This window comes from Bufo bufo, chromosome 6 (assembly GCF_905171765.1).
Source record: "Bufo bufo chromosome 6, aBufBuf1.1, whole genome shotgun sequence".
Taxonomy (NCBI): Eukaryota; Metazoa; Chordata; class Amphibia; order Anura; family Bufonidae; genus Bufo; species Bufo bufo.
The window spans coordinates 320,159,297-320,179,993 of record NC_053394.1 but is presented as its reverse complement, the minus strand read 5'-3'; the positions used below and the strand labels follow the sequence as shown (position 1 = coordinate 320,179,993).

The 20,697-nt window shown below is 42.6% G+C and overlaps 1 protein-coding gene across 2 annotated transcripts in view; it reads left to right on the top strand.

Annotated features, from left to right (window-relative positions):
* TMEM106A (transmembrane protein 106A) overlaps nt 1-16,210 on the top strand; it is a 30,727-nt gene extending 14,517 nt beyond the window's left edge. For both annotated transcript variants that reach the window (XM_040435399.1, XM_040435401.1), the window contains exons 2-8: nt 5,408-5,636; nt 5,779-5,842; nt 8,114-8,273; nt 12,536-12,676; nt 13,709-13,752; nt 14,540-14,593; nt 15,985-16,210. In XM_040435399.1, the coding sequence (XP_040291333.1) occupies nt 5,432-5,636; nt 5,779-5,842; nt 8,114-8,273; nt 12,536-12,676; nt 13,709-13,752; nt 14,540-14,593; nt 15,985-16,084 (768 nt within the window). In that variant the 5' untranslated portion in view covers nt 5,408-5,431 and the 3' untranslated portion in view covers nt 16,085-16,210. The remainder of the gene's footprint in view (nt 1-5,407; nt 5,637-5,778; nt 5,843-8,113; nt 8,274-12,535; nt 12,677-13,708; nt 13,753-14,539; nt 14,594-15,984) is intronic.
* Nucleotides 16,211-20,697: the final 4,487 nt, after the last annotated feature.

Below are 20,697 nucleotides of genomic sequence, written 5' to 3'. Positions count from 1 at the left end.
GTGTATAGGAGCGATCCGTCCCATTGAAATGCTGCAGATGCAACGGCGAGAAGGTAAACAGTGAAGAGGAGGCAGCGCTGGCATGGCGCGCGCCTCCTCTTCAAACAGCTGATCGGCGGGGGTGCAATATAACTTGGACAACCCCTTTAATAAAGTAAAAAAAAAAGAAAAAAACGCCCCTTTCCCCTTATTTTATAATAAAGAAACTGAAAAAAAACACATATTAGGTATCACCGCGTCCATAATGACTGGCTCTATACATCTATCACATGATCCACCCTATCCGATAAATACCATTAAAAAAATATTACCTTACATCACTAAAAGTGCAACAGCAAGTGATCAAAAAGGCGTATGCCCCCCAAAATAGTACCAATCTAACCGTCACCTCATCCCGCAAAAAATGAGACCCTACCTAAGATAATCGCTCAAAAACTGAAAAACTATGGCTCTCAGAATATGGAGACACTAAAACCATGATTTTAATATTTTTTTTGTTTCAAAAATATTATTGTGTAAAACTTAAATAAATAAAGTATACATATTAGGTATTGCCACGTCCGCAACGACCGGCTCTATAAAAATACCACATGACCTAACCCCTCAGGTGAACACCGTCAAAAAATGAAAATAAAAACAGTGCTAAAAAAAATACATTTTTTTGTCTCCTTACATCACTAAAAGTGCATCACCAAGCATATGCCCCCCAAGATAGTACCACTCAATCCGTCATCTCATTCTGCAAAAATCATACCCTACCTAAGATAATCACCTAAAAACTGAAAAAACTATGGCTCTCAGACTATGGAGACACTAAAACATGATTTTTTTTTTTTTGGTTTCAAAAATGGTTTAGTGGGTTTTAGAAATTTTCTGAAAAATTTCAAGATTTGCTTTTAAACTTCTAAGCCTTGTAACGTCCCCAAAAAATAAAATGGCATTCCCAAAATGATCCAAACATGAAGTAGACATATGGGGAATGTAAACTCATAACTATTTTTGGAGGTATTACTATCTGTTATAAAAGTCGAGAAATTCAAATTTGCTAATTTTTCCCAATTTTTGGTAAATTTGGTATTTCTTTTATAAATAAAAATGAATTTTTTTTACTCCATTTTACCAGGGCCATTGTGTACAGTTGTCATGCTCTGCACCAGACATAATGAAGTCTTGACAGACTGACTGTAAGGCTTTGTGCACACGACTGTTCAGTTTTTTGCAATCCTCAGAACACGGAAGCTGCCCGTGTGCCTTCCGCAATTTGCGGAACGGAACAGGCGGCCCATTGTGGAAATGCCTATTCTTGTCCGCAAAACGGACAAGAATAGGACATGCTATATTTTTTTGCGGGGCTACGCAACGGATGCGGACAGCACACGGAGTGCTGTCCGCATCTTATGCGGCCCCATTGAAGTGAATGGGTCCGCAACCGAGCCACAAAAACTGCGGCTCGGATGCAGACCAGAACAACGGTCGTGTGCATGAGGCCTAAGTCTGTATTTTCCAAGTTGTATAGCTGTCCTGTTCGTGTTTTGTTATTCTGTAAATGTACCTATGACCTTTTTTCTGCATCAGCTAAAAATGCAGAAACGGGAACTATGTTATCAGTTCTCTTCTTCTAACTGCTTCTTGTAATGGATGTATCATACGTTAGCCGGACATGATTATAACTAGTGTTGAGCGACCTTGTGTTTTAAGTTCGGCATACAAGGTTCGGGTTATTGAAGAATCTCGTTATGGATTCCTCTACCACGGTCCACGGACCATAATGGAATTCTATGACGGCATGCACCACCGAAGCCTATAAGAGGCATTCCGTCATAATAGAAGTCTATGCTGGGGGTGGAGGGATGGGTCACGAGTTACTCTTTATTATAAAGGGACAAGATCACAATGAGAGTTAACACCTTTCATGTCATTACTTCATGGGACTAGTTCAACTTTTCCCATTCCCTGTACATGTGTCAGAGCATGCCCATTATATTCTTACACAAGTTGAGAATGTCCCCCCTGATGTCGGCCACATCTGATTGTATCACAGATGCCATTTAATATTAGTGTAGCATTATTTACAGTTTCAGTGGAGCATCACATGATCAAAGCCTAAGGGCCACATGTGGGGTAAGGTTACGATTGACAACATGTTTTTTTGCCCTGTCCGGGAAATCCGAGATGAAAAGTTCATTACTGTTTGACCCCTGTAGATTAACAAATTTAACTAAAGCTGTTGCAAATACACTACTTATTTAGTTTGCATTCATTTTTATTTCGAACGGCAGAATCTCTATGCTGCTTATTTTGCACTGATCCTGAGCTGCTGTGTTGATAGTTCTGCGGGCTTCAGAACTGAAATCTCCCAGTATTCTTTGAAGGCTCGTTTTGTGCACAGAGCTAGCCCCAATGTGTTACACGAAGTGATCCAAAATGTTAGGCCAGACACAGTTGAGCAGGTTCAATGTGAGAAACTCGCTGTCGGTGGCAGCATGGGTTCCTGGACAGGATTGCAGAGCATTTTAATAATTTATAAGACTGTATGTCAATGTGAGACCTGGTATCTACTGAATTACACTGACAGCATTTAACTCACTCTTCTGTGTATGGCCTAAGGAATGTGCCAATCAACCAGATTGTTGACTGATTCCAGTGACATCCTGCTGAATTGTGAATGCAGCTCTAGGCTGTAGCTTCAACTACAAGACTCCATCTCGCCAGTTGTAGGGAGTTTTACCCTCTCTCTCCTGTGTATTACTGGCTATATATACTACTCGCAAAAAGGGATATTTGTTATGTGGGTGACATTTCAGGATGAACCTAAAATGCATTCTAACCTTTACAGGTGATCTTAATGTGACCATCTCTAAACTTTTAAATGTACATGTCCAACTTTTCGTGTTTCAGTACTTTTTGCACAACTTGCTGTTCTCGAACAAGGAGCTTAAAGGGGTTATCCCGTCGTTTCCCATGCCCGCACGGCAACTGCTGCATCTCCCCATCGCGTGGGTCAAAACATACAGGGGGGGGGTGTTCAGGGACAGGCAATAGCAAGCTGCGACGGGAACAAGGTTTCCTAACATCGCGGGTGACACTAGGGAGGCTCATTCCCATTGCGGCCTGCTATTGGCTCACCCCCCCTCCCATCGCCGGATGTTTCGATCCACGTAACGGGGAGATGCAGCGGAAGCATTTTGAGGGTTGGATAACCTCTTTAATGGCAAAATTCACAACAGGTGTTTGATCCATGAATCACCCAATACATTTCCTGGTTCAATTAGAACTGGTATTTAAACAGTCCTCCTCATCATGCTGTTCACATTTTGACATCATGAGACCAGGACGACACCTAACAATTGATCAACAGTACCTCGCCATTTCAAGGCTTCAAGCAGAATGTTCTCAGATCAAAGTGGCCACTGAGCTTAGAGTGTCATCAGCGTTGCAACAGAGAGACTGGAAGAGTCACAGAAAGGCATAGAAGTGGACGTCCTTTGGCCACATCCCACACTGATGACTGCGTCATTGTGAACAATGCCCTGTAGAACTGGATGATGAATGCCACACAACTCCAGGCACATTTAAGGGAGGTGGGAGGCACCCAAGTGTCACGTCAGACCATTTGAAACCATTTAAATCAGCGTGGTCTGTGTGCTAGACTACCTGTAAGGGTACCTGACCAAAGGCGTCATCGTCTTGCATGGGCAAGGGACCATCTACACTGGATGAAGGATCAGTGGGCCTAAGTGCTGTTCACTGATGAAAGTCTATTCACGTTGATCAGAAATTATAAATTTCAACTGCCTACACTTTGTTAATGGTACCGTGACAAGCCCATACTACCTGAATAACATCATTAATCCAGTCATTGTGCCACTGCATGAACAACACAGGCCTAATTTAATCTTAATGGAAAACAATGCGCCAGCTCATCGAGGTCGCATCATTGGGGAACGGCTGCTGGAGACTGGGGTACATCAAATGGAGTGGCCTCCATTGAAAACCTATGAGATCAGCTGAGTCGCTGTGTAGAGGCTTGTAACTCTGTACCCCAGAACCTCAATGACCTGAGGGCCACCCTTCAAGAAGAGTGGGATGCGGTGTGAACTTTTTACGCTTTCCATAAATTTCACCCAAAAGCCAAATATCACTAACTTTTTGTGAGTAGTGTATTTTAGATGTTTGACAGTTATTCTTCCCCTCATCCCCCATACACATGCACGCTCTTCTCAGTCAAGCACTTATGTGTTCCCAATAGCTATGTGTTCCCAATAGCTGGCCATACATGCAACATAGCTGTTGGCAGAATGCTTGTTCAGCCAAAAGTTATCAGATCCAATCCTCTCATAACCATGCCTGCTTGTCTTGGTGGAGCAAGTATGTATTATCAACAGGAAAAGGAAGCATGTGTTTTCAGAAGGATCAGCAGTTAAAATCCAACTAACTTGAGGTTTCCTATACAAGTTAGATGGTTGGCCAGTGCCGCCAAAATTGAATGGCTCGTCCAACATACATTTGCATATGGCAAGATTAAGCCACTGACAAACCCCTTTATTGGCGGCTTATCACCTCTGAGAACAGTGTTTGGCAGTATTCATTTAATTTGTGTGACCACCTTAAAAGCATTTTTCCTTATTAGATATTGATAACCTATCTTCCAGATAGATCATCAATATCAATTCAGTGAGGGCCTGACACCCAGCAGCTCTATTGATTGGTTTTCAGCTGCTGCCATCACTAGAAATAAAACAGTGGATGGAGCTAGAAACATAAGGCCCTGTCCAATGTGTAGTGGCCGTGTCAGCGTACTGCAGCTCAGCCCCCCTGAGTATAGGTCATCAACATCTATAAATGTGTTCTAAGATATAAATCTAGATCTTGTATGACCGGTTCAGCGGCTTTCTTCACCTAGCAAAATAAGTTGCATAAATACTTCTCAGTTACCTAATATTTTGTCCTGAGAACTTTTCTTATTTCATCATGTGTTTATGTACAACACATCTCTTTTCTCTGATTAAACAGAGGGCATCAAGGGCTTGTTCCTTGGGGCCTCCACCAGATCTGCAGGTTCGGAGGCAGAGGCAGAAACCCTGCCTCTGTTCTGCACTGACCTTCTGGATTTTGGACCCATTCAAGTGAATGGGTCCGCATCCGTGTCATGTGCATAAGACCTAATTCTCCAAAGTGATTGGTGTAACTGGGGGCATAAGTATTTAGATACACAAGGGCAGCTAACTAAATATTTGCCCTAGGTGAAGAAAGGCCTAGCAATGGCTCTGAGTGGGTTGGAAGAACTTATTCTAATGCAGACAATCAGTATATTACTGGGGTGGGGGGGCTGAATACTATAGTCATGTACTGCTAGCTTTTTGCATACTAGTGTAATGTCTATGTTCTGTCCATTCCGCTTCCATAGGTGGTGTACACATTCAAGGACATCATGCGAAAAGCTCTTTCTGCTTTCAGGCAACGAGTGCATTCTGAAAACAGAGAGACAGAGCCCATATTGGATCGACATGGGCATGAGAATACTCCACCCTATATCACTATTAACAGAAGTGATGCCTCCTTGGCTTGCATTTCCACCGAAGAGACGGCAACAGCCACCTGCCCCACCTGCAGGGGGACTGGACGGATTCCCAGAGGTAAAACATGGGAGAGAATTCCCATATATCATGGAATATGATGGCATCCAATATAAGTCTGTTATTGATATGTTTTACAGTAAATTGTATTGATCATTTCATTTATACATTATGCTAATTTCTACCTCCTCACTTGTTTTAGGACAAGAAAGGGAGTTGGTGGCTCTGATTCCGTACAGTGACCAGCGCCTAAAGCCACGAAGAACGTAAATAACTTACATATGTTTGTTCATCCAATATCGCGTTCCTTTTTAAAGGAGGATATTACTTTAAATCCAAAAATCATTACATTGCTTCCTACATACACTACTGTGATTTAAAGGGGTTCTCCAGGCTTTTTAACCCCTTAGTGACCACCCATACGTGTTTTTACGGCGGTCACTAAGGGGCCTTAGGCTGGGCCGCCGCGTTTTTACGGCGGCCCAGTCTAAGCGCTGCACGGCTCCCCCGTGCAGTGGGGAGTGCTAACCCGGCTCTCACATGAGAGCCGGGGCCCTGCTCTAACAGCCCGGACCGGCAGGAGTGCCGATCCGGGCTGTTTAATCCTTTACATGCCGGGCGCAATGGCGCCTGCTGCATGTAAAGTGGTGACAGAGGGAGTGGACTCCCTCTGTCTCCCATCAGCACCCCGAAAAAATGCGATTGCGGGGTGCTGATGTGTTGGGAAGCTTACCTTGCTTCCGATCAGGGCCCTGAGCCTGTCTTCAGTTATCTCCAGCAGGCTGTGCCTCTCTGGCGCAGCCTGCTGGTCAATGTTTGAATAGCATTGCTATTGAAATGCAATGCATTATAGAGATAATGCATTACATTTTAAAAGCAATCAAAATACTGTATATTATAGTCCCCTTGTGGGACTATTAAGTAGTAAAAAAAATACACATTTATTAAATAAAAATTCCATAAGATAAAAAAATGCTTTTTTTCCATTGAAAAAAAGCTTTTCAATGAAAAAAATTGCAAAAAGAAAATATCCCCCATGTGTTTGGTATTGTCACGTCCGTAACGACCGGGACTACATAAATATTACATAAATTATCTCCTATGGTGAACGCCGTAAAAAAAAAAATACAGAATTTCGAATTCTTAGTTTCCACCGAAAAAAATTTAATAACAAGCGATCAAAAAGCGGCATTTACTCCAAAATCATACCAATGAAAAATACAAGTCGTCTTTCAAAAATCAAGCCCTCACACAATTCCATATAAAAAAAAAAAAAAAAAAAGTTATGGGTCTTGTGAAGTGGCAATGCAAAATCATTTTTTTGGTTAATAAAAGGGGTTTTATTGCAAAAAAAGTAGTAAAACGTAAACGAAATTATAAGTATTTAGTATCACTGTAATCGTACTGACCCAGAGAATAAAGATATTATGTTATTTGTACCGAAAAATTAACGCCATAAAATTTATAATGTAAAAACGCAGTGGCAGTATTGCTATTTTTCCCCATCTCCCTCCCAGAAAGAGTTAATAAAAGTTAATCAGAAAGTTATGTGTACCCCAAAATGGCGCCATTAAAAACTACAACTTGTCCCGTAAAAAAACAAGCCCTCATAAAGCTATATAGACGAAAAAATAAAAAAGTTATAGCTCTTGGAACGAGACCATGAAAAAAGGAAGAAAAACGCTTGGTCATAAAGGCCCAAACAGGCTTGGTCACTAAGGGGTTAATATTGATGACCTGTCCCCAGGACAGTAGTAGATGTGTAATTCAGTGTATTCCAATGCTGTGCTGACACCAACAGTGCCTACGTTGGAATATATTGGCTCCATCCTGTTACAACCAGTGAGTGGCTTCTCCATTGTCAGTGCGGGGAAGCCCTTTGGCCCCCTGGGAAAACTTCCTCAGATGCCTCAGTCACAATTGACTACAGCATCGGAGTGGTTAAACGTCTGATTGGCATTATCACTACTCACAGACATTAGACCAAGGTGTCTGCTGTGTGAAACAGCAGAAACCCGGTGGCTATGTTGCCCACTCAACCCCAGAGCAGGCACCATCTTTAAAGACCCGACCTGCACAGTGCATGTACAGCGCAAGTCGAGAAGGGGTTAAAGGTTGTTTCCCACTAACAATACTTATCTCCTCTCCACAGGATAGGGGAGAATTATATGAACTCTGCTCATCTGACCACTGGAAGCCCCAGTGATCATGAGAACAGAGGTCCAAAAGTGCCCCATGAGAATGGAGCAGAATTACGCATTGCGTGCATGACCTCTTCTGTGAGACTACCGGTGACCGCGTGAGTGCTGTACTCAGCAGTCCCATTGAAGTGAATGGAGTGACGTTCATGCATGCACATTTGTGTTCTATTTCTTGTGATCTATAGGGGTCTAAACTTTCAGACCTTCAGAAATCAGATTCTTATCCACTTGCCTGCGGGTATGGGATAAGTGCTCCTTTAATATTGAGTTTTGCTGTATAATGAGTGAATGTGAAATTAGTAATAGACATTGTGTTGCTTTTGATTTTACTTCCAGGAAGTTATATGTGGCTATTGCTGTTTCCTGTTGCTTCTTGGTCTTCTTCCTTGTTGTGTTCTTTCTGTATCCTCGTTCTGTAACATTGGACCATGCTGGCGTGAATTCTTCCCTGGTTACATATGATGCCCCTAAATCAACTGTGAATCTTCTTACTACAGTAAGTGTAATTGTCAGGTTCACTATGCCCACTCGTGATTACAGGAACCCTCTAACCCCAGAACAGTGTTTTGTATGTGTTATCATTGGTTTTGCTTTCTGATTCTGGGTCAGTGGTTGTATAAATGCTATTATAGTAGCATTAAAGGGCATCTGTCAGCAGATCTGTACCTATAAAAGTGGCTGACCTGTTACATGTGCGCTTGGAAGCTGAAGGCATCTCTGTTGGTCCCATGTTCATATGTGCCCGTATTGCTGAGAAAAATGAAGTTGTAATATATGCAAATGAGCCTCTAGGAGTAACGGGGGCGTTTCCATTACACCTAGAGGCTCTGCTCTCTCTGCAACATCATCATGATCAAAGTGGAGAGGACGCAGCAGTTGCAGAGAGCTGAGCTTCTAGGTGTAATGGCAACACCTCCGTTGCTCCTAGAGGCTCATTTACATATATTAAACTGTCAATTTAAAAAAAATATACCGTATTTTTCGCCCTATAAGACTCACCGCCACATAAGACGCACCTAGGTTTTTGAGGAGGAAAATAAGAAAAAAAAATATTTTGAACCAAAAGGTGTGCTTTTGGTGGGTTTTGAACTAATTGTGGTCTGTGGATGGCACTGTTATGGGGGATCTGTGGGTGACACTTATGGGGGATCTGTGGATGACACTTATGGGGGATCTGTGGGTGACACTTATGGGGGATCTGTGGGTGACACTTATGGGGGATCTGTGGGTGACACTTATGGGGGATCTGTGGGTGGCTCTTATTGGGGGATCTGGATGGCACTGTTATGAGGATCTGTGTATGACAGTTATGGGGGGGATCTGTGGATGACACATGACATATAGCATCTTATGCTATGTGTCATCCACAGATCCCCTCCATAAGTGTCTCTGTAGTGAATGACCCTCAATACACGCTGGGGGCCGGCATCTGCTTTTATAATAACAGCGGGGCCCGTGCAGTGACTGTATTCTACTACACGGGCCCCGCTCACTGTATATTATTGTATCTCTAATAGTAAATTGTTATGCATATAATCCCATAATGAGCGCTGTGTATTACTTACAACTACAGTACAAGCGCTCGCCGCTCGGTAGGTAGCAGAGAGGAGGGAGGAGGCAGGCCGGGAGGACGGGCGCTGGCAGAGTGAGTCATACGTCATTATGAATGAAGCAGGCGCGTGACGTATGACTCACTCTGCCAGCGCCCGTCCTCCCGGCCTGCCTCCTCCCTCCTCTCTGCTACCTACCGAGCGGCGAGCGCTTGTACTGTAGTTGTAAGTAATACACAGCGCTCATTATGGGATTATATGCATAACAATTTACTATAAGGCTGCGTTCACACGGGCGAGATTTCCGCGCGGGTGCAATGCGGTAGGTGAACGCATTGCACCCGCACTGAATCTGGACCCATTCATTTCAATGGGGCTGTTCAGATGAGCGATGATTTTCACGCATCACTTATGCGTTGCGTGAAAATCGCAGCATGCTCTATATTCTGCGTTTTTCACGCAACGCAGGCCCCATAGAAGTGAATGGGGTTGCGTGAAAATCTCATGCATCCGCAAGCAAGTGCGGATGCGGTGCGATTTTCACGCACGGTTGCTAGGTGACTGTCTATACACTGTATTATTTTCCCTTATAACATGGTTATAAGGGAAAATAATAGCATTCTGAATACAGAATGCTTAGTAGAAGGTCAATTGAGGGTTAAAAAATAAAAAAAATTAACTCACCTTGTCCTCTTGTTCGCGTAGTTCTCCCGGTCTTTAGTTCTTTAAAAAGATGAACTATGGGCTAAAGGACCTTTGATGACGTAAGATCACATGCTCCAATCACATGGTCCATCACCGCGGTGATGGACCATGTGATTGGAGCATGTGATCTGACGTCACCAAAGGTCCTTTAGCCCATAGTTCATCTTTTGAGAAGTAAAGAAGAGACCGGGACTTACGCGAACAAACGGAGAAGGTGAGTTAATTTTTTATTTTTTTTTTAACCCTCAACTGATCACCTACTATGCATTCTGTTTTCGGAATGCTATTATTTCCCCTTATAACCATGTTATAAGGGAAAATAATAACATCTACACAACACCAATCCCAAACCTGAACTTCTGTGAAGAAGTTCGGGTCTGGGTACCACAGTCGGTTTTTTATCACGCGCGTGCAAAACACATTGCACACGCACGATAAAAACTGAACATCGGAACGCAATCGCAGTCAAAACTGACTGCAATTGCATTCCTACTCGCGCGGGTTTGCCGCAACACACCGGGACGCATCCGGAACTAATCCGGACACGCTCGTGTGAACCCAGCCTTAGAGATACAATAATATACAGTGAGCGGGGCCCGTGTAGTAGAATACAGTCACTGCACGGGCCCCGCTGTCATTAAAAAAAGCAGACGCCGGCCTCCAGCCACCCCTCCCTCACAGCTGATACACCCGCCGCACGGCATCGCGGCGGGTGTATCATTGAAAACTTGGCAAAATCAGCAGCATTCGCCGTATAAGACGCACTGCTATTTCCCCCCCACTTTTGGGGGGGAAAAAGTGCGTTTTATACGGCGAAAAATACGGTATATATGTGGGCATATATGAACATGGGACCAACACATATGCCTTCAGCTGTCAAGTGCACATGTAACAGGTCAGTCAGTTTCATAGGTACAAATCTGGTGACAGATGCCCTTTTAACAGGTATTGACCTAAAATGCATGACCTGGTCATCGGGGCTTAGTAAGGGCTCGTTCACACGAATGTATTTTGTGTTCCGTATACGGGCCGTTTTCTGCGTTCGGCATACGGTCCGTATATAAAACCATTCATTATAATGGGTCCACAAAAGATGTGGACAGCACTCTGTGTGCTGTCCGCATCCGTTGCTCCGTTCTGTGGCCCTGCAAAAATTATGAGTCCTGTCCTATTCTTGTCCGTTTTGCGGACAAGAATAGGCATTTCTGTAATAGGCCTCCTGTTCCGTTCCGCAAATTGCGGAAGGCATACGGGCGCCATCCGTGTTTTGTGGATCCGCTATTTGCAGACTGCAAAAAACTGCACGGTCGTGTGAACGAGCCCTAAGGCTGAAAAAAAACATCTGTCCAGCCAGTTCAGCCTATTATCTTGCAAAACTCATCAAGACAAAGGCAAAAAAAAAAGCCAATTTTAATTAAAGTTGCCAATCTGAATAAATCTCGCTGCTCTTACTGTAAAGATCCCTCTTCTATGTTAATGTAGAAACCTTCTGTTATCTAGACGTAGATGATGTCCCCTTGTTATTGCCAATGAATAGGGCAATAACTGTAATATCACATCTAATAGGAAGAAACAGAGCCACTATCAGGACAGTATGGGTACTTCTTTTATCAGGAGCCCTTTATTCTATAGAAAGTGTACCTTTTGGGACCTGTGCAGTTTTATTTTATGGAAATGCAATTTGTTTCCACAGGATAAGAAGTAAGTGTCTGATCAGTGGGGTCTGATTGCTGGGGCCATCGCAGATCATGAGAATGGGGACCTCTATTTGAATGGAGTGGAAGTCATGCATGTGTGCTGTCATCTCCATAGGTCTGCCAGAGATAGCCGACCACTTGTACTATTTCTGACAGTCCCTTAAAGTTGAATGGGGCAGCAGCGTTCATGAGTGACCTCTGTGCTATTCAAAGCAGGAACACTGGGTTCTCATGATTGGTGGGGGGCCCCTAGTCGTTGGACCCCAGCCCATCAGACATACACTCCCTACCCTGTGGATAGCGAATACCTCTTTATAATCGGACAACGGCTTTAACAGGTTTTTTATTATTATTATTATTATTATTATTACTACATGTGTTTGTGTATTAATGCAATAGGCTGACTGTTGGGACCCCATAATTTCTCAGACTAGAAGTCTACATTGCTAGTTCAGTGCTGTGGTTACCACCCTACCGTGAGAACTAAGGAGCCTATCCATTTCCTGTGAGGCAGGCAGGTGACCGTGATCACCATTGTGCATGGGAAAAGCTAAAGGGGCTTCAGTTGCCTTGTTCTCTGGATTGATGAGGTCCCAGAGATCCCTGTGATACACCATAATATATGATGGGAATACTTAATCATAGATAAAACTGGCAATTGTCCAAAAGGGAAAACTGTGAGCTTATTTTTCAGACAAGCCGCACGTATGCATGTCCTGATCAGTGATGGTCCTACTCATTCTTTGGGAATAGTGGTCACATCCAGATATGTCTTATTGACTAATTAATCACTTTCATTTTTACAGAATAGATTGAACATAAGTAATTACAACCTGTGTGGGATTGACATTTTAAGCCTGAATGTGCAAGTTCTCCACCTGTCTGTTGTAGTCGGAACACTTAACTTGAAGGAGGTTAAAAAGATTGGTCCATTACTCACTGAGCAGGTAATTGTATATGTACTGCTAATATGGATGGGTAGTTCTTGGTACAGTGTCATTACCATGCAATCATAACTGGTGATTGACCGACACAGATGCAGATCTTGACCCACAGTGAGTGAATTATGATTATGATCTAGATGGAGTTTTGGATATCATATTTAGGAAAATATGGCATATGGTCATCATCAGTGTAAAGGTAACCTGTTGCCCAGTTTGTGCAGCTGAGATTTAAGGTCCCCCATACTTCTCTTCACTTTAACTGCACCTGATGCTGCTGGATGTGAGTCCTAGACTCTTCTCCCCTTAAGATAGATCTTCACTTACTCTAGTTTTCAGGGAAGGATGGGTGGATGTGATCCAGGCACGTTTGGGATCCTAAAACCAATCTGCACAATAGTGGTCCTAAACCAGGTGACAGGTTCTCTTTAAGAGATCCAATTCCAGTTGAGTAGCTAGAGGAACATGTATAATGTGGTCAGTTTTTGTCTGCTGCAATCCTGTAGTAGATGATTTGATGGCAGGGGCGGACTGGCCGTAGACTCTAAAAGGAAATTTCCCTGTGGGCGGATGCCCAGGGTGCTGCCCGATCTCTCCTTATGGCCACCAGCTAGAGATGTGATACTTTCAGTAATAATTAATGCTAGGAGCATCAGGTACTTATGCACCTGGCTGGTGACCAAAGGTGCCCTCCTGGATTCAAATGTATGTCCATCATCAGGACGGTGATACAGTTGAGTACTGCAGCGGAGCTGGCAGTATTTTGTGCTGCACTGTGGTATTTGGTTCTGCTGGGGTCTCATTTTGTGCTGCACTATAGTATTACTGCCCCAACTACTTCTGTTGTCCCTGCCTACTTGTGTTGCCCTTTCTTTTGTCAATTTGGTCTTGCCTACAACATGGGGCTTCTTTTATGTTTTTTTTTTTTTTTTCCCCCAAGGCCATTTTAAGCTCCTAGTCCGCCCATGTTTGATGGGCACCCAAAGGCTTTTTGGAAAATGTTTGATTATTAATGCCAATATTTATCTTGTCTGACAGATCTTTTATACTGTGGAGAGTCACGTCCAAGACATAAGCACATAGTAAGTCTAGGGATAGGACAATAAATAAGATATTCTAAGAATTTCCAAGCCTATGTTTTGTATGGGTCAACTGATTCTTATGGCTTCCTTCATGTGCTGGAGAATATTCAGATAACAACTTTTATCTTTTATAATTCCGGTGTGCATTTTGAACTTTTGTATTTAATTTGTTCCTTTCACAAACAGTAATGATTCCTATTATAAATCTATAGGACTGGAGCCTATAGCTTTATCTCACCCTACCTTTCACTGTAAGCAACTCCTGTGTATGGCACCTATTTACCACAAACGTTTTCTGTAGGTATGAAGCTTAAGCAGATGCAAGCTTTTAAACCAGAGTTTCTGGTTCTTTGCAAAACAAATCTGTTAATTGTGAAAGTCATTTGTGGATGTTTCTGAAAGCTCTACCACGGAAAAGTGTTATTTCCTAAAATCAACCAGTGAAGGTACTTAAGGGACTCAAAGGACGTGTATATTTAACAGTCCATTTTTGTGTAACCCGACAGCAAGTGTTTTGTGTCCCTGCAGCACCACTACAGACAGAATTGAAGCATTACACACTGCCTATTGAAATCGATGGGTTTTCTATGCAGTGCAGGGACCTCCAAAAAGGGAGAGGCTCTTTCTACTGTAGGTGCTCTGTTCTCTAGCGTTCTCCAGAATGTTCTTAGCTTAGTTGCAGAGAGGGGTTCCAAACCAGACATCACCTTTTCAACACGCATTTACTGTTCTTTTGAACTAGTTGTTAATTTTATCTAATTTGTGTCTTTGTACTATTTCATTTCAGTGAGGTCTGCACCTGGGATAAAATACACGTCCATAACGTTCTGCTTCATGTGCAGTAAGTAAACAGCTGAAATCATAAGAACTAAGTGGTATTTACTAAATTTTCTAGTGTGTATTGTTGTGAATAGTTCCACCTTTCAACTGTCCCAGGCTAGGTTTACACATGAGTTACTGTAATCCAGAAGTCTGTTTCAGCAGAGGCTGTTTTGCCAAACATTGAAAACAACCCAACACCCTATTCCCCCACCCACCTTGCTGCTTGCTTTAGGAAAAAATATGTAATTCGGTGACGGGGAGAGTCGGGTCCTCATAAATATCATCCAGGTTGTCCCACTGCTTGGGCCCTCGACGACGAGCCATAAGCTGTAGAGGAACCCAATAGCAAGTGATTGGTGTTCTTGCAGCACAACCACAGGTGAAATTTACCATTACACGGTTCCCACTGAAATTAAAGAGCTGTCCACTTAATTTATGGACAGGTTGAGTCCTCAAGATGAAGTGCTCTCCACAGGGTAATAGGTAAAGGTTTTGTATGGGAACCCTCCACACATACACACATTAGTTATGGTCACAGATGTCTGCACGTTATAGCTGGAAGTCAGGTCTCAGTTTAATTGGACATGTTGCCACACAGTATTATTGTTAGTGGATCATGTGGCTTCAGTGTTCCCCTATGTCTTGGGCTGTCAAACTCATTGAAAAAGGAGCAGCAAATGCTATAAAATGGAGAAAACCAGTATTCGCCTATTCAGTTGCTGAGCGATGCAGTAAAGATGCCCCAGCTGTCCCCTAAGTATTGATGACGCTACTGGACGGCTGAGGCTACTACACCAATTCATCCCTGGTAGCTTGTAAACCAGCATTGTATTTGTTGTTGTTTTATTTTATTTTTATTTTATTATTTTTCAACATTTGCTGCTTCTCTATTTAGGCAGTAGGACAAAGTCTTCTCATTTTCCATTCTGTATTTTTGAACCACAACTTTTTGTGGGCCAGTTTTAGTATTCCTCTAGGACAGTGAAGGGTTCATTTAACTACATTAATTGTGGTCCTGCATGGCAAAGTGTTTAATATCTGTATCCTGGGTGAGCTAGGGCTGTGAAGTGGGTGTCTTCAAGTTACAGAGCTGATCTTGCCGGTTATTGCCCCCTGCCTGATCACTGTGAACTCAGGGATTCTATGTGGGAACTGACTAAATTGGGGGGGGGGGGGGGGGATTTACAGTTGTGGGGTTCCATAACTATCAGCTTTGGGTCATCCTTGCCACCCGGCATTGAGTAACTGCAATTTGACTCTGTCTGGTGGTGCTCTTTGACTTGCATTTGACCTAATAATTCGGTTGGAATTTGTTATATCACATATTGACCAATATGAGCAATAAGTAAATAGACCAGCAACGGAATTGAAGTAGTAATTACCAAATATTAATACTGACTTTTCCCACAGGGGTTCCTTGAATTTTTCGTACCTTGGACATGTGGAGCAGATACCATTTGATGGGTATGAGTACCTGGATTGTCACAGCAACTTTTCAGTCCCGCACTGAATTCTTAATAATGCACCATGATATAGTCTTAAGTAGAATGGATGTAAGGTTAGTGATATGCACGTGTTCTGACAAACTGAAGAAGAATCCTATGGAAATGTAGAAGCTTGGAAAGCACACGACTGTTACTGTGAAGAGGCGCAGATCATCTATGTGTTCTCATAAATGTGATCAGTGTCACAAAGAGCACCAATTACTACTAATACCAATGCCAGAGACATGCCCCGCTCATTACATGTAAGGCTCCATTGCTGGGTATGGGATATTGGGAGTATTTATGTTAATTGAAAAGATCCGGGATGCTACCACAAAGCCAAATCTGAAGCCATAAGTGCTCCTCGTTGATGCCATGTCCAGACTGCTGTGTCCAGTGTGACAGTCCTGAAATGTTAGCTTGTTGGAAAGGTTTTGACGTACTCACTATAATATAAAATGGAGAGATACACTTTATATGTTATTAATTCAGCACCTTTATAAATGTATTGTATGTGCACGTGTGAGGAAGCTTGTAGCCAGAAAGAGACCAAAGTCATGTTGTATCATGGGTTGACTGGTTATCTTCTATGGCTTGTGATGTAATTTTGTAGTGACATTGTTATTTTATTGTATGGAATCCTGGGCATATCCTTATAGTGGACCATACAGATTTACTTCAGCACTTGCACTAAAGCTGGCCAAGCGCCTTTCCCATAAACTAGAATACTTTGCTCAGATGAGCATGTATTGTTTCATAAGGAGAAATCACGTCTAGCCTCTGCGCCATACTTCTCCTGGCCTCAGAGGCTTCTCTTCTGGTACAACAAAGAAATCGGGAAGGTCCTGGAGGTACCCATACACTTATTATTGTCAGAAAAAAACTAGCACAGTATACTATGTCAAATACAGGGACTAAAGTGTGCTCCTAGCATCTCTGTCGTACACCTCCTGCTTAAATCCTGCAGCACTGTATTTTTTTTTCCCACTGAACTGTTCCTTCAAGAAAGAAGTAATCTCATTATGAAATGGGATTCTCAGGGACTTTAAAATTGATTTTATATTTTTAGAAGAGATTGTGAATTTTCTGATCAGTGATGTTGGAACCTGTCTGTATCCTGTATCTAGTAGTCTCTCCAAACTTCAGGAGAACCACAGAGGTACAGGTGTTACATACAGAATATAGACAAGTCAACATGGCTGTCAGAATGACTTTGACTCCATGATCCTAATTTCAGTCCCATTGATGAGATTACCTGTGTGTCTATGGGGAGAGGTAAATTCAAAGAATATTGCACCATTAAGCTAAGGCACCCACTTACTCTCTGAATGAAGGGCTACAACAATTTTTAATTTTTAAAGTACCACTCCTGTATGGTGTCCACCATGCATGGAAGGCAACACCGATATAAAAAGTGTTTCCCATAGAGATACATTGCATTGCAATGTACTATCTGATTCACTAGTTACCATTAACAATCCATGAGCTGACAGTCATAGGAATGCTAGCTAAAGATGTACCTTGTATTGAATTGCAGCATTTGCCTGATAAGTGGGTGTTCTAGTATTATGAGGGAAATCTTATTATCCCCACACTAAAGTCTGACATACCTACATGAGAGTTGTACATTCCTTTACAGTAATGGACCTGGTCACCAAACCTGTCCCCAGTACTGCTCTTGTCCCCTGCATTTCCTTTAGATATTGACTGCTTATATTGCTGGTTGTAGCTGGAGCCAGTTCAGCATATATCCACTTTCGTAACATTCTTCCATGTCTATGAATGTTATATTTTATCTTGTTTGTAAGAAAAAAAACTTATTGATATCATTTTGTATTAATTTTCAAACTAATAAAGATGCATTTTATTTACCGTAAGTGATTTTTGTTGTATTTGTATTTTTTATTTTTTTCTCACTAGTCTTTAGTTAAAAAGCCAGTGGGCACGCATTACTTCTATGGCTGCCTATGCTCTGCAGTCTTTCCCCATCCAATATTTACCCCCTCAAATTGACAATTGCATCCTTCAAGCCTACGTTTATAGAAGCCTGATTTACCAGACTCATCATTCCCAGAGCTCATAAGGTTGGCATTGGCCAACCCACTTACAGGGTAATAATATACTACCAGTGACATGGTAAAAAGTCTGCAAAAAAAGTATTCCTGATGCCTGAGGTTCTCTGCTATATAAGGTAACACAAGTTTTATAAGTGGCACAAAATACATAAGCCAGATTTATCAAATGCAACATAAAAAATTTGCAAAAAAACTGCAATTTCACTCCAGTATGGAGTAACCTAAAAACTGGAGTAACCTCTCTAGAGAAGAGTACTAATTTTAAAGGGCAGCAGATTTGTACCTAATGAAACTGGCTGACCTGTTGCTTGTGCGCTTGGCAGCTGAAGGCATCTGTGTTCGTCCAATGTTCATATGTGCCCGCATTGCTGAGAACTGAGGCACTAATTTGCTGACAGATGCCCTTTAAAGATGCACCAACCTTCAACACTTTACTAATTATGACAGCATCAGAACAATGGAGAGGGCATTGCCCACTGAGCAAAGAGCGGGTCTACACCCCTTTGGACCTTGGCTCTGCATTTACGTACAGCATACCAAAAGGAAATGGGACATAACTAACCAATCAGACATGACTTTGAAGGAAAAAATAATTCAAAAAAAGTAATTACAGGTCCTTTTTAAGATAAAAATAAGCTGCCTCTTTAGCATTTATTATGCTTTGAACTGTTTACACATTGTGTGATTCATTATTGTTTCCACCAGGGGGCAGCACATCATCATATAAAAATATGAAACTTAGTTCTAATTCCACAGGATGTTCACATGCAGACGTAGTTCGAAGGTCTCCTTACAACTAAATATGAGGTTAGCACTGGGTTTAAAGTTAGGATTATCCATTGGGCCTGCTGCCTGAGGCCTTGCACGTGGAATGTATTATGGGGGGTGGGGGTGTTCTGGGAACTTTAAAGTGGCCCTGGAAAAAAAAACTTTGTGGCCCCAGATACCACAAATTCTGAGAGCATCAGATCTTTTTGTACATGGCTTTTGGCCAAGAGGAGGGTTTAGGTGGCTCTCTGGGCATCGGCCCACTGGGAAATTTCCCTGTAGGGTCTATGGCCAGTCCGCCCCTGATTGGGGGAAGGGGGGGGGGGGAGAGGGTAGTTAAACATGTAATACTGTACATAAACGTATTGTGAGGTATGTATTGTAGACCTTCCTTTAAATGCTTTGAACTGGTTATATACAATATATACTTTGGTATATAGAAATGCAGCTTTGGTATATACTAATGCAAACCAAGTCACACACAGCAAGTAGCCCCATGCTAGTTGTCTAATAACCTGCTGAAGAATTATTTGGATAAATGGGTAAAAACTAATATTAATTTGTAAAGTTATATAAACTCATTGAAAGCTGTAAAATGTGGCAGTAAGCTAGTGGCATTTTCAGGTAAAACCCATGAGCTGGGAACCACATGCTATCTCTGTGTGCAGGTGCTTGACCTCACAATCAAGGTAGGGAGAGGGGCAGGACTTAATGCCCATTCACTTTACGACCCGTGTAGACAGTGACCTGTGAAAGAGGTGTACACTGGAAAACTTGGCAGCCCTTTAGAAAACACATAAGTGGGGAAAGTACACATTCTTTATATATAAGGCCCCATACACACGATTGTATTTTTGGTCCGCATCCAATCTGAAAAATATGTGGTGGACCCATTAATTTCTATGAAGCTGCAAAAGAAGTGGACAACACACCATATGCTGTTGGTTCCGTGGCCCCGCAAAAAAAAAAAAAACTGTATTGCAGACAAGAACAGACATTGCTACAATAGTTCGGGACCTGCAGAACAAGTGCGGGCGCATACGGCTGGTATCTATGTTTTGCAGATCTGTAATAGGCGGACTGCTAAATGGACACAGTTGTGTGTATAAAGCCTAATGTTAAAGGGGTTCTTCAGCTTTTTCTTTCTGACAATATATTCTCTGGACACCCAGGACCCCAGCCGATCAACTGTTTGAGAAGGCAGCGGCGCTGGCAGTAGTGCCACAGTCTTCTTGTTGTTTTCCGCAGGCCCAGTGACGTCACAACTAGTATCACTGGCCTGGGCACCGCTAAGCCCCGTTCACTTCAATGGTGCTTAGCCACACCTAAGCCAGTGCTACTAGTCGTGACGTCACTGGGCCTGCGGGAAACAGCAAGAAGGCCACTGCGCTACTGCCAGCACCACTGCCTTCTCAAACAGCTGATCGGCAGGCTAATTTAGGCTAATATTGTGCAAGTTGCCCAGCCTTCCCAAGTCCTGAAAAGAAAATCTGCCTAGCCATGGGAACTGAGGTGGGGGATTTATACATGAAGATTTAAGCTGGCCATACACATTAGATAAATGAAATGGTATGTGCCGATGTTACTTGCCGATACTTTTTGTTCTTCTGTAAGTGCTGTATGTCAGCTGCTTTATCCCCTCTCCCCGTTGAAAACACTCAGCTAGAGATGAAGGTGGTTGTGGTGAGCCTCATGGTTACTTGCTAATAGGCCTTACCATGACACTATTTGAGAGCACACAGGGGGATTATTTTAGGTAGATTTTCTGAAGTCTCTACTACAGCTCCAATCCTTAA